Source organism: Marmota monax, unplaced genomic scaffold (assembly GCF_021218885.2).
Source record: "Marmota monax isolate L192 unplaced genomic scaffold, Marmota_monax_Labrador192_F-V1.1 WCK01_AAM20220418_F8-fsc00026, whole genome shotgun sequence".
Taxonomy (NCBI): domain Eukaryota; kingdom Metazoa; phylum Chordata; class Mammalia; order Rodentia; family Sciuridae; genus Marmota; species Marmota monax.
Genome location: NW_026693108.1, coordinates 9,827,423 through 9,841,427, shown reverse-complemented (window position 1 = coordinate 9,841,427; position 14,005 = coordinate 9,827,423). Strand labels below are relative to the sequence as shown.

General features: G+C 40.1%; 1 protein-coding gene across 1 annotated transcript in view; it reads left to right on the top strand.

Moving 5' to 3' along the window:
- The window catches only part of Itgbl1 (integrin subunit beta like 1), a 227,187-nt gene that overhangs the window by 105,296 nt on the left and 107,886 nt on the right, over positions 1 to 14,005 (top strand). The window contains exons 5-6 of the mRNA XM_046454898.2: positions 2,517 to 2,657; positions 6,361 to 6,501. Coding sequence (XP_046310854.1) covers positions 2,517 to 2,657; positions 6,361 to 6,501 — 282 coding nt within the window. The remainder of the gene's footprint in view (positions 1 to 2,516; positions 2,658 to 6,360; positions 6,502 to 14,005) is intronic.

Sequence of the window (14,005 nt, the reverse complement as noted above, 5' to 3'; positions counted from 1 at the left end):
ACAAAAAAAAAAACCCAGAATCTTTAATTTATTTTTCTAAGTTAGTGACCTAATCTAGATGTCTCTGAAAATTCCCCTAAAGGGTTCAGTCCAAAATAATTAGAAAAGCTAGATAATTCTTCCCACAAATATTATGTATTTGTCATCTTGATACTTGGTTTCCAATTACTACAGATGAAAAAATAAGAAAGGAGTGTGTGCTGCAGGGCCAAGGTGTCCCAACAAACATCACCAAAGCCTGGTCCATCTGCATGTGGGAATACGCAAATTTAACTTGAAACAGCACGACAGGAAGTGTTCAACTTCATTTTTTCTTCTTGTTATTTTCACTTTTGGGGCTTAGGCAATTTTCTGGGAAGTTTCTGTCCACAGATACCAGAACCTAGTAAAGAGCCTCTGGGGATGACATTGTCTAGGATGGTAGGTCTTTCCATGTTATTGTCATTCAGATGAAACCAATCTGTTGAAAGATGATTCTATAGTCCATCCGTGAAGCACTATATAAAGAGATTTTCTTGCTCTATCAGTTTACACAATGCAGAGTTATGTTTATGGCACAGAATATATGTTGTCCTAAAGCTTACATTTTATATCAGTTGTCACAGTATGTATTGTTACAGTGTTTTCATTTGACTTATATAACCTCTGTTTAATTTTTTTCTGTCTCAGGCAGGTGTAGCTTTACATTATTTTTGTTTTCTTATTTACCCTTAACACCATGATTTCTTAATAGAACCCTAATTCAGAACTGAATTTTATAAATATATAAAGAATGTGGGTATAAATTAATTATCTTTATGATTGTTTGTTAGTATTATGGTTATCCTTAATATGTATATATAATATATATTATATATTATATATATATTTTAAGTGTATATACACACATTATATATATATATATATATATATATATATATATATATATATATATATTACCATATGTGAAAATTTCATGACATTAAACAGCTAGTAATTTCTATAATCCTAAGAAGTTGATGGAATTTTCTAAAACTTGATTCATAAGAAGAAAAGTGAATGCAATCATGCTTTTTTGTAGTATCTCCTCAAGTTCCTGAGGTTTGTGATATAGCTATAAATGTAATTTCATTGTGTGTGCACATAGATATCTCTGTTAATAAATAAAACTATAACATACTTCATAGTTTTAACATAGTATAACTTTAACATAGTATAAACACTATGTTTTATTGCTGCTTAAATCATTTAATATCCTTTGCATTTGTTTAAGGGATCAAATTAAATAACAAATTGTGTTATAGAAATGGCCATTGTCTATGGGTTTAGGAGGTTTCTATGGATTCGTCAACTTACTCATTTAGATAAGAAATGACATTACTCTTAAGTCCTTTCTCCTCTCTATTCCTAGAGTGCTTTTCCTCTTCATCACTCTTTCTCTGTCTCCTGAATGCACATCTGTTAGATGGAAGTGTTAAACACCATTTGTTAAACACCAGTGGTACTGGAGACTAGAATATTCTGTGTTTTCTACTTTTTATGGGAGTTTCATAGGCCCTACTAATGCTTTTGTCATTGACTAGAGATGCCATATGTTAGAATGAAAAATATGCTTTGAAGAGGTTGAAAAATTGCTCCACAGTCAGTTTTCCATGGGTCCTCTGTCATTTTGGCTGTAGGAGAAGAAAGTTGGAGGAACAAAAACTTTTTCCATGGACAGATAAATACAAACTCTTCTAATGTAGAAAGAATAGACTAAGAAACAAAACATGAATAAGAACGTTCATTCATACTGGGATGGCATACCCACAAAGAAGAGAGGGTGCCAGAAGGGATTTGGGGATGAATGGGGGCTGAACCAGTGGCCCCTGAACCCAAGATGACAGGTATCCCCAACTGTCATTTGTGTCTCCTTGACACAGGGGAAGAATTTGATTGTGAGAATGAGAACCCACAGTACTTTATTGGTCTAAGTCAGGACTCAGCGCTGACTTAGCTGGAAACCTTTTTTCCATGTGGTAAAACACAACAGCTCGTGCGACACAGTTGAATGGAAAGATGAAATATTTCCTCTGGCTTCAAAATGTTTCAGTCATTAATAATGTTTATCTAAGTAAATATGTACCATTGTTTCCCCAGTAGTGGATCTCAAATAAACTAATGTAACAACTAATCCAAGAAATGCCCTTAGAGTGGATGCATGCATTCATTGGCGTTTGATGCATGCATCTGAGATGGCAAAGTAATAGATTCTCATAGTCATTCACATCATTTCTTTAGAAATACTTTTTGGTTGGGTCTGCTGTCTGTGTAGGTCAAGCTAAAAGACACACTAGCTTACTCTATTTACATAGTTATGCTGGGATAAGTGTAATCATGATGTTTTGAAGGAAAACTATATAATCTGATTATTTTAAGTAAGGAATGTGGGGTTCATATTATTTTAAAAGGCAAAAATAATCGGGAAGACGTGGAAAGCTAATACTGCTTTGAAAAGTTGCTTTTTTCCTCACTGTATAAAATTCTTTTGGGTACAGGCCATGGGAAGTGTTACTGTGGAAACTGTTACTGTGAGGCTGGTTGGCATGGAGACAAATGCGAATTCCAGTGCGACATCCCCCCCTGGGAAAGCAAGCGAAGATGCACAGCTCCTGATGGCAGAGTCTGCAGTAACAGAGGTGTGTCATCATAAACGCTACTACATCATCGGGAGGCAAACAGAGCTCTTAATTGTTAACATGGCTCTCTATTTCCTTCAGTGTGGGAGGGACTTGTCTTTTATGTCATTTACTTCGATGTAAATCAGTGCTTACCAACAATCTTCTCTTTCTTGTTCTTTACTGAGCAGAAAACAGAAAGATAAGAAAGTTGCTGTCATTCTTTAAGCTTCACTGAACAAACGGTTGACATAGGGACAGTAATTTCTTTGGCGGACATCCAGAAATAGCACAGTACAGCTAAAAGGCAATTCTTGTAGATACTTCTGCTAAATGTCTCTTGACTAACAGAACCATCGGCAGTATGAGCATCTAATTATCCAGAGAGCATTCAGAAAACCCTCTTCTCTTAATTATGAGTAAATCCAAGTCTTGGCTAAAATGTAGAATTGATGTAGATGAATTTAACTTCTGTCTGCCATAATAGGAACATGATATTGAAACTATTCATCAGATAGCCCTGTGAAATTTAAACTTGATCTTAAGCAGGAATTTTTAAAAAATTTGTTCACACTGATAAAATATAAACTACAGTTACTTGATAGTTGATGTAAAATCAAATTTGTTAGACAGTTTTTAAAATCTTTGTTATTTTTCCCTTTGAGGTAGATAAAAGAGGGCCACATTGGACCATTGCCTATCTTGAGGCATAAATAATGGCTGTGTTTCCTTCTATAAAATGATAAAATTCTAGAAAGCGAGAAAACTATTGTTTTCATTTTCATAAACAAATTTTTTGTTGTAATAGGTCATGCTGACCTGGAAAGCTTTAAAAACTGAGAAAAGAGTTCCATGTGCCAAAGTTCTGTAATAGAAAGAGGAAATCAAGAATCCTAAACTCAGAGCACAACCTCATAGAGTCCTCTCTTTCCGTAGACTAGATCTTGCTGTCTGTCATACTAATTCACTCTGTGCTTCTTTTCATGTATAGGGACATATTTTCTGCTCAAGTCCTTTTGGTTTGATAGGGTACCTAGACCCTATGTTGTCAGTGTGTGAAGCCTGAGCTGTGCTGCTGTGGAATGGCTCAGATGTTGAACCAGGAGAGGCAGGAGCGAGGTGGGTTGGGCTGTGGTTAGGGACAGGCTCTGCCACAGAGCTGTGTGGGCTCTGAGTGGCAGGTGACCCTTGGAAACGCCCACTGGACCACCTCTCCATGGTACTGCCTGCAGCCTGCCTAAGTGAGGCTCCTAGCTCAGAAAGCTCAGGGGACTGGAACGCAGAGCACTGAGATGGGCCTTTTCTCTCAGAAGGCACGCTCCTGTCTGCTGTGGCACATTTTCTTATCACCGCCTCCCTAGGGACAAGAGAGACACTGGCCCCTGCTCACACTCGCCTTGGGTTGATTTTTAGCCCAACACCAGGTTGCAGGCACAGCCACCTGGTGATGGGAAATGTTCTTGGTCGTCCACCACCTGGGGCACTCTCAGTCTCATGCGAGGCCTGAGGAGCTAGTGGCCAGTGGTCCCTGTCCTCCATCATCTATACTGTTATGATAGTAGAACATATCCATTTTTTTAAAAGAATTCAGGTGATAGAGGATAAGGGGAAAAAGGAAAATGATACATCATCTTAACATCCAGATATAGCATTCTTTTGTATTTAGATACATGACTTTTTTGGGTACTTATTTATTTAAATTATTATTAAAATTTTAATTTCAAATTCACTTGTGTGACTCCCATGCCCTTTGTTTTAGTCAGCTTTTTCACTACTGTGACCAAAAGATTAAAAAAGAAGGATTTTAGAGGAGGTAAAGTTTATTTGGGGGCTCACGGTTTCAGAGTTCTCAGTCCATAGATGGCTGACTCCATTCTTTGAAGCCTAAGGTGAAGCTGAATGTCATGGTGAAAGAATGTGGCAGAGAAAAGCAGCCCAGGACATGGTCAGGAAGCACGGGGCGAGTAGGGACCCACCTCCTGCAGCCACCCCTACCTGCCTGCAGTTACCAGCCAGTGAGTCCCTATCAGGGATTAATGCACTGATTGGGTTAAGACTCTCATAACCCAATCACTTCACCTCTAACCTCTTGCATTGTCTCACATGTGAGCTTTTGTGCAGACACCTCACATCAAAACCATGACACCCTCCTAAGGAATATGACTACTTTTATCTTTCTTCTTAGTAGACACAAAAATTGAATCATACTATCCATACCAGGTTGTAGTTTGATTCTATTCATTGAGTAACATATTTTGCTTCTCTTCCCGTGTTCATAGAGCAACAAGCTGATTATTGCTCCTAATGAGGGCTTTGTAATCCACCGGACACACACATTGTTACCACACTCATTCTCCACTGCTGGATGCCCGGTCACTAGCTGTTTTTCAGTAACATAATCACATTTCATGTTCCTGAGTTGTGCTTTTCCTTTCTGTTGGAAGTATTGATTGAAGTGGACAGTTCGCTGGACACTACCCCACATCTAGAGTGCATTCCATGAAGGTGTCACCCAGAGTTGCTGCCCTGTCCTGCACTTTAGAGCGGGAGATGCTTCTTGCCCTACCCTGTACCACCCCTGGATTCTGGCAGTCCTTTCTGCCTCCACAGCCAGGCATCCAGAGTAACCCCAGCTCACCGCTGCTTTAAAGCCTCAGCCTGGCTCTTAGTAATCCTTGCTTACACTGATCCATCCATCCTTCTCTATGAAATTTCCTAGGTTGTTCCTGGTCTTTGCTTGTTTTACTTCAGGTATATTTAACCTTTATGTCTTGATTCCTAAGAGATATTCATGTTTGTGAATGTGCACTTATTTTTGGCATACATGTGAACGTTTGTTTCAGCTTCTTTAGTGTTTTTTTTTTTTTAAGTTGTTTTGTTCCTGAACCAAAATCCAGATTTTGATGAGGTTAAATCTGTCTCTTTTTATAGTTTTAGTAATTCTGCTTTGGGGGTTTGAATAAAGGATTTTTTTTCGTATTTTTGGTTTTATTTTGTACGTTTAAATCTTTCATTCAATTACTACTTATTTTAATATAAAGGGGGGAGATGTGGGGAAAGAAATCTAACTTTATTTGCCCCCAGAGGATCAGCTGTTGCCCTAAAGATGGCTACTGATGATCTGCACACATCCTAGTGACGGAGGTACACTTCTCACTTGGACGCTGAGCAGCCTCCATGTCCTGGACTCATCCTCCAGCAAACTGACTTCTCAGTCTTCCTTTGCGGGCACTGGGACCCCCATGCCCACCACCACCTGCCCGCTTCCTTCAGCCTCCTCAGGTTCTCCTCCTCCTCTGTCCCTCCAGCCCACGCTGAGCCCTCCCTCCTAAACTCACACATGTGTATGTCCTGTTGACGAAATGTCAAGTGCTCCTGCTGTCACTGTTGGCTCTTTTCTTTCTCTAGCTTTCTTTTTGGCCAACAGACTGTAAGCTTCTAGAGGGAAAAGATGACTTTGTGCTAATTGTTGTGGCATTTTCTTTGAGAGAAACTAACACGGTGCTAATGACAAGTCCCTCTGTCTCACCTGATCAAAGATGAGAGCGGTGGTTGTTTATTTGTTAGGACTCCCTGCTACCAAATTCAGAGGGTGATTTTCCATTTTAGAACATGTTTATCTGAAATGTGTATTTTCCAAGTAAAAAAGAGCAGCAGCATGGGAGATGCTTTCTTTCCTGGTTCTTCTCGACTGCACCTGGATGAAATTCCTTTTTCCACCCAGGGACTTGCGTGTGTGGTGAATGTTCTTGCCACGATGTCGATCCAACTGGGGACTGGGGAGACATTCACGGGGACACCTGTGAGTGTGACGAAAGGGACTGCAGAGCTGTCTACGACCGGTATTCCGATGACTTCTGTTCAGGTAAGGGCTCCTCTCGTTCCTATCTTTACATAAAAAGGCTGTTCACTCTTTTCCAGATTGATTCCGATTCTTGAAGACACTGTGGAAGAAACCGAATGTTTCTACAGCTCTGGGCATTTGCAGAGCTCCTATTCGTAACCTGGGAAACTCTGTAGAATTCACACATTTGGCCAAGGCTTATGATGGAAGCCCACGTGCTTTCTTAAAATTAGTCTAATTCCTCACTGAAGAGGACCATTAGCTCCAGATGCCCACTCAGTGCAACTCTGAGGACACCAGAGCAGCTTCGTGAACAGGATAGTTGTCATCAAGACACCACAGTAGCATATTACAAACCTTAGGATAATACAGTGTCAGGGATATTTCTCTGCACCAACTCTTTGATAGGATTTTTACACCATTATCCTGTAATGTAGGCTAGAGTTGAATATCAATAAATGGATTCAAAAATCTTATACCATAAATATTAATGGAGCAGATATTATTTGCCAGGGACTGGGCAACATCTGGGCTGTTGGTTCCATCAATAAAAGAAACCAATATGATCCTTCACTTGATGGATGTCATGATCTAAATGCCAAGAAAAAAAAAAAACACAGCTGAAGAGCTAATGGTAAACTGAATAACATCAATAAAAAGGCAGTCAGAGCTATCTGAAAGAGTGTCACTTAGCAAAAAGCAAAAATGCAGTTACAGATTTTCAGTCCAGTTATGTTTGACGATCCAGAGGGCAGAGGCATCTGCATATACATTTATTTCTAAGCCCGACAGACTGGTGGGTGCATGGAGATAGATAGAAAGCTGCTCTGATCTGAAAGTCTGCCAGCAAAGGGACATAAAAGTGCCGCCCTGTGAAATCACCATTATGTAACCTCAAAGGCCGAGAAAGCCCGCTGCTCAAACTTGCCACTGCAGAAGGATTTCTGTCCTCAATGATTCCTTCCTCCAGAGCATTTGCTAAATATTTTTGGAACACTATTTTCTGTTTTTACCCCTCTCATCCATTATATAGATAAGTATTCTTCATTATCATCATATCAACACAACAGTAATAAAATGGCTAGCAACTGTTGAGTGGCTTCTACCTGCCAAACACATATTGAGGGGCTGCTGTCATTTTAATTAGGGTGAGGTGGCTCTTCACAGAGGTGGTGATGCAGGCAAGTGCTCCTGCATTGTTGGATGCTGTTGGGTCACACACATGTGGGGTTTTGCCTTGAAAGGTGGGTTTGCAAGTAATGAAATATGAGAAGGGCATCCTAGGCTGGAGGAATGGAGGGGTGTGATCTGTGCCTGGCATTACAATGGGTTTGAAATGAACAGAATGAACTAGGAAGGGAAGGGATGGTCAAAGTAAAGGTAGTGAGGAAGAACAATGGGGCGACTTTTTACTGTGCTGAAGAACCAGGCTCTATAATACAGGCGACGGGGAGCTAGTGATGATTTAGACAGACAGGTGCTAGGGTCCTATTTCTAGTGTTGTTGTCTGGGTGGATGTTTTACCATTTACTGAAAGTGGGGACCATACAGGAAGTTATCATCCAGTTTGTGCTCAGACATCATGAGCATAGAAGACCATTGGCAAGCCAAATGTAGATTTTTCAGTTTAAATTAAGAAAACAAAGGGAACAATAAATCAGGCTGTATTTTACAGTTACATTTGTAATTTGCTGATTTGGCACCCCCACCCCTTAAACCTGAATATACTCTCCTTGTTAAATCTACACTCCTAACCTTGATTCTGACTTTCAAGTGGTGTTGACAGATTCATTACAGTGACCTTCAGGGTCCTGTGAGCTGGTCTGTGTCACCATGAGGACAAAACGAGGAATGGCACTCAGTTGACACTTGCGTCTCTTCGTAAGCTAACTGCTCCCGTGCCTTATCCAGGCTCAGAGCTGCTGTGGTTGAGCAGGTGTCCCCATGGTGGGCTCGCTGGAATCTAATTTCCCACTTCACCTCTCCCCCTTTTCCCACTTCCACTCTGTTTCCCTTTCCCTGAATTTTGCTTTATTTCCTAGCTTGTGAGGATGCAGAGGAAGTTTGGCAGTTAGGCAGTTGTGGCTGCATGGCTGGTGGGGTTAATCAGGAAAGCTCCGGAAAGAAGACTTCACCCTTCCCGCCCCCCACCCCTCTCTCCCGGGATTGAACCCAGGGCACTGACCACTGAGCCACATCCCCAGCCTTATTTTGTATTTTATTTTGAGACAGGGTCTCACTGAGTTGCTTTGTGCTTCACTTTTGCTGAGGCAGGTTTTGAACTCTGGATCCTCCTGCCTCAGCTTTCTGAGCTGCTGGGATTACAGGCATGTGCCACTGTGCCTGGCTGACTTCATCCTTTTCTATGTGGCCTCTGTGCCGCGGGTGTGGACAGGCAGAGATGGAGAAGTGTCTGGCCATCAGCCGCAGTTTGAGCTACTAGGAGACCTCAGTCTGTAATTGTGATCTTATTGTTCTTTGATTGAAGTGAGACAAGTGTGGCCAGTCCTCCAGAGTGTGGCTCTCAGATTTAGAGTATGGAATCAAAGAAATAAGAAACTCACATTAACAGAGATCTCACTGTCAGACTCTTACAGAGCTCTTCATACAAAATAATTTCATTGTATTTTTGCACTAACTCTGGGAGAAAGACACTCTTATCTGCATTTTAACAGAAGAGGAAATCATTCCAGAGAAATTAAATACCTTGATGAGGTTCACACTGCCATCGAGTGTCATCTGAAAACAGGTACAGCCTAAGTCATTATGTAGTTAATCTCCAGGTGATGAAACAAAGTTCTTTTACTTTATTTTGGAAATAAATTACTTTGTGAGAACTATCCTCTGGATGCCCAAATTCCTATAGAGCTAAGCTTTTCTGGACATCATAATGATCTGGGGAGGTATCAATCTCTGGGCTATTTCCTCATTCTTAATAAATCTATAGAATTCTATGTATTATGCTTCGAGAGTTACCAGACTTTACAATTTTCCTAATTATTAGTCTAAGTTGCACGGTAGGACAGGTACCATGCAGTTGATTATTGAGTATGTTAATGTCTTTGTGTTATGAGACAGAAGTAATTCAGTTACATCAATATTCTTTAGTGATTCTCACAGGCTGGGATGAAATAGGGCCCAGATGAAATGCAGTTTTATTTTTAGCTGCCATTCTTGCCATCCTGTGAATATTGGTTTTATTTAAGTCCAAGGGAAATCTCTGGGTGGATTAGTTTCAGTTGAGGCTTTTAATTGGCATTCTCATTTTCTTCATTCATGCTCACTCTGTCCATTCATCTAATTAATAATTCACGCAGATGTGAATATACCCAGGGCTTCATGGGTATGGGGTCAGACAGGATGCAGCACACTTCCTGCCCCCTAATTAGCCCTTTTTCTTTCCCTTTGTTTTCATTCCTCTTGTTTGTCATCCACTTGGTATTTGTGTGTGTTTGTCCATTCACCTGCACGCAATCATGACTTGCACACACACACATGCACACACACACAGACACTGCAGTGACCAGCCATGGCTTGATGTACTGACTATTCTGTTTGTTATGCTCAATTTGCATCCTGATTCTGAAATAAATCCTGAATCTCTGATGGTGCTTTATTGCCCCGGTTTATTACCCCAAATCCTATAATTGGAAAAATATACTATAGTGTGATCTTAAACTTTATCTCTCAAATTCTCTTGCCTGCAAAAATGATGGGTATGTGAGAAGAATCTTGGCTTAGGGTTGCATAGTTTGGAAAATATATTCATTTGATAGAAGTGTATTATGTGGGGGAAATTCATCATTGTGGATTACCACAGCACTGAGGAAAGAAACTGATAGAAATGATTAGGTATATTCAGAGTGTGTTGTCTTGACAGGAAAATCAATACTTTGAATAGAATTTTTTAAAATAGCAAGTACTAGTTAGGTCTAATTTATTCCCTGAAGCTTTTCCCTGTTGATGGCCAGCATGTTATTTTGTAAGCACTTCCTTGTAAACATTAGATATGTTTTCATGGCTATATTATTTTTATTATTTAAAAAGAAAGAAAGATACTCTGCAGCAGAAAGTGTTTGCTCAGAGTAGAATCAGCTGAATTTGTCCTGGGCTGATATTTCAAAATCATAAAAGCATAATAGTTATAAATAAAAACTGCAGTTTATTGTCAACACCCTTCTTAGGGTAGCCTGAGAGCAAGTCTAGCTGCTGTCATCTCAGGCCAGGGTGCCACCTGATGATGGTCATGCTGTGAACCCTCGTGTCCAGGCAGTGTAGATTACAGCCCTGTAACCACGTTGACAGTCAGCAATTCCTGCCAAGATTGAGCACTGGATGCCCTTTCACTGGTGTGTGTGTGTGTGTGTGTGTGTGAGAGAGAGAGAGAGAGAGAGAGGGAGAGAATACATGCATGTAGATCCTTGGAAAGTGGGTCTTTTATTTAAATCATTCTGATGTTTGAGATCAGGGATAAACAAAATCAGTCTCTATCTTTCATCTCTATTTTGTTGATCCTCTGCCTACACAGCTTAAAGAATACTTGTTGGAAGCGATGAAATTAACTCCTCCTGGCTTAACAATCACAAAGATTTGACAAACGCGCATGGAAGCATTACATCCCAAATCAATGTGATAAAATTTCCTTTGGCTCGTTCTGTTCATTTGAAAGATAAATTGAGACGAGACCCAAAGAGGATAGTGGCAAAACTAAATCAAGGACAAAAAATCTGCTAATTTCTTCTTTTATGCTGTTCTGATTATTTGTTTATAAAAGCCCCGGATGTAACGTGCTAGGGCAATGTGAAGGGTTTTCATGCTGAACACATCTTATCATGTCTAAACTCTTCTCTATCAAAACCAGTCATTTTCACCTTCCTGATTTTACTCCTACCAAATGTTTCCCCGCTCTCTCTTTGGAATACCTTTTATATTGAAATTGGAACTAGTAATTCCAGAAGATAAATTGCTATGTCACCATTTCCTGTCTTCTCTGAAAGGCTCAATACCTGCTTCAGAATCTGGGTGCAATGACTGGTATGTCCAAGTCATTTCTGGTTCAACAGCTTCTTCAGACTCCGGTATTAATCATTTGTATTTCTAATTGCTTTTCTGACTCCACTGATTTAGTTTTATGAAGGATTTTGTAGAAAATGGGCAGTTTCATTTAAAGTGGGATTTCTATCAATCTGAAATTTATTTTGATTACACATGACTGAGTTTTTGGAAAATGTAGTATATGATTTTTCATTACCGAAACAGCCAAATTATATATGTGTTTCAACTCCCATCAGTCAATCTTTAATAAGTATTTGTCAGGCAATGCTGTTGTTAACACTGTTTTTCATTATGGTAGATGAGATTTTTAGAGACCTCTCTATTACTTATACACTTGCTTCTTCTATGATCTTCATTGAGACAAGTTGATTTAGAAAATCCCAAAGTGATGAAGCCTTCAGAAAACATCCCCTGCCCTTATTTTATCCTGTAGGCTGGTTATCCTCTGTTCAGTGGCTCTCAGGAACTTCATTCCTTATGGGTGGCTTACCTAAGTCACTCCTATTTTAGTGTCCCTGCTCTGCTCAGCTTGGTCCTTTTCAGTGGATACTGAATCCTGATGGTAAATGTGAAGGACGTAGAAGTGGGTGACTCCACAGTAGTCTCCCACCTTGAGGCTTGGTTGTTCAGAGCAAAGTCTCATCTCACAGCCAAGCACAGCAGAAACCTGATCTCATGAAGCCCTGCTGTGTGCCAGCCATCAGTTGGCAGGGGTGTTACCCACAGGATTGGGGTAGCTAAAGCAAAGACTGAGGTTCAAGGTTGAGGTGGGAAATACAGGCAACGAGGGCTCATCATACTCACGGAATAAGTAAGGACACATACGTGTTCCACCCAGCTTTGCTTAAAGTTGACAATGACTGAAAGTTCAGCATGGGTTTATTGGAACAATCCTCAATGACATTGGTGACATGGCAGTCAGTACACAGGAAGTAATGCTCTAGGAGCTTATAAGCTGCACCCTTTGTTCCCCCGTGATTTTAGCAAAGCACTGAAGTGGCAAAGGGATAGGACATTAGAGGTACAGTAATAAGAGGGCCTTAGGAGAACAGGGCTTAGAGAATGGCAGGCTGACTGTGGGAAACAGAGTGACAAGAGAGCAAAGGGGATCTCGGACTTAAAAGCAAAGAACTCCCAGAGATTTCTTCTTTCAAGTATAGGGCATCTGCATTTCCTTTAAAACCAATTAAGGCCTTCACAGGTAACCTGACTTCCTTTGACATTCACTGAATGGGTTTCTAACTCTGAACATCTCACTGTGTTAACTTCTGATCATCTTGACGATTTGGTTTATTCTACCACAATTTTTTAAAATGTTGACATGTGAATGGAGCTCGGATAGAAAGTGACTGCTCCGAACATGTGTGCCAGCTCCACAGTTGGGACGGCGCTTCCTTGGTCATGGGCTTTGCTCAGCACCTGCCTTTGCCCCCAAGGCTTCTGTGTCATTCTACCTGCCCAGGGTTGGGAAGCCTCACAGCCACATACCCTGCCATGGATTCAGATGGGCCACAGCAGCAGGTGGCTTCCTCTTGGGTAGCTACAGACTTCTGGCACCCTCCTCTGCTAGACGTTTTGTTCTGATTTTTACAGCCATTTTAAACTTCCAAAAGTAAAGATTTGTCCTCCTCCAATCTGCTTTTCAGTTTTGCTGATATAGTGTCAACTAGTCTTCCGCAAATGGCAATATGTTCTATGCTTTGTCTAGCCTCTTCCTAAGACATTTAACTGTCCCTGAAGTGAAACCTCTTGTTTACAAGCATTTTAAAGTCACGGCTCTATTAAACAATGAAATTGATTACACTGTAAATGGTAAAGGTTTGGATTTTAAAAACTGTTATTTATGTATGTGTTTTCAGTCTATCTCTGATCACAGTGTTTGTCCTAAATTGCATGAGGATTGAAAAGAAGAAAAGAAACTTCTTAAGGTGTGATAAATGGTGAAAAGCCATGGAACCAAACAACCTATGGGACAGAACTCTTTATATATGTATGTGTGTGTGTGTGTGTGTGTGTGTGTATATATATATATATATATATAAACTAGAAAAATTCTCTTGGAAGTTCTAAATGATCATATTCATGCCACATGTATTTATTAGCAATCACATTTTATTCCTTTAAAATGATGAACTCCAAGTCAGAGGATTAATGACAGACCTTTGTTGAATAGAATCTGTTACATAGTAGGTGCTCAAGAAATCTTCAGTGAATTGAATATGGTATTCAATGAGAGATTTATATCCAATGACCTCTAACATGCTACCTCACTTTGACCTGTGATTTTATAGAATTTTCTTAAGAACAAGGTTAATAAATGGGGAAAAGCTCTGGTAGATATGGATTGCCAGTTTCTTCAAACTAGAAGGTGAGCCCAGAAAGCTCATAGAATGGTGATCTAAGGACCAGGCTTCACTGAAGGCCAGTTTGCATTCTGCATGATTTACATTAAATCAGATGCCAAAGACAA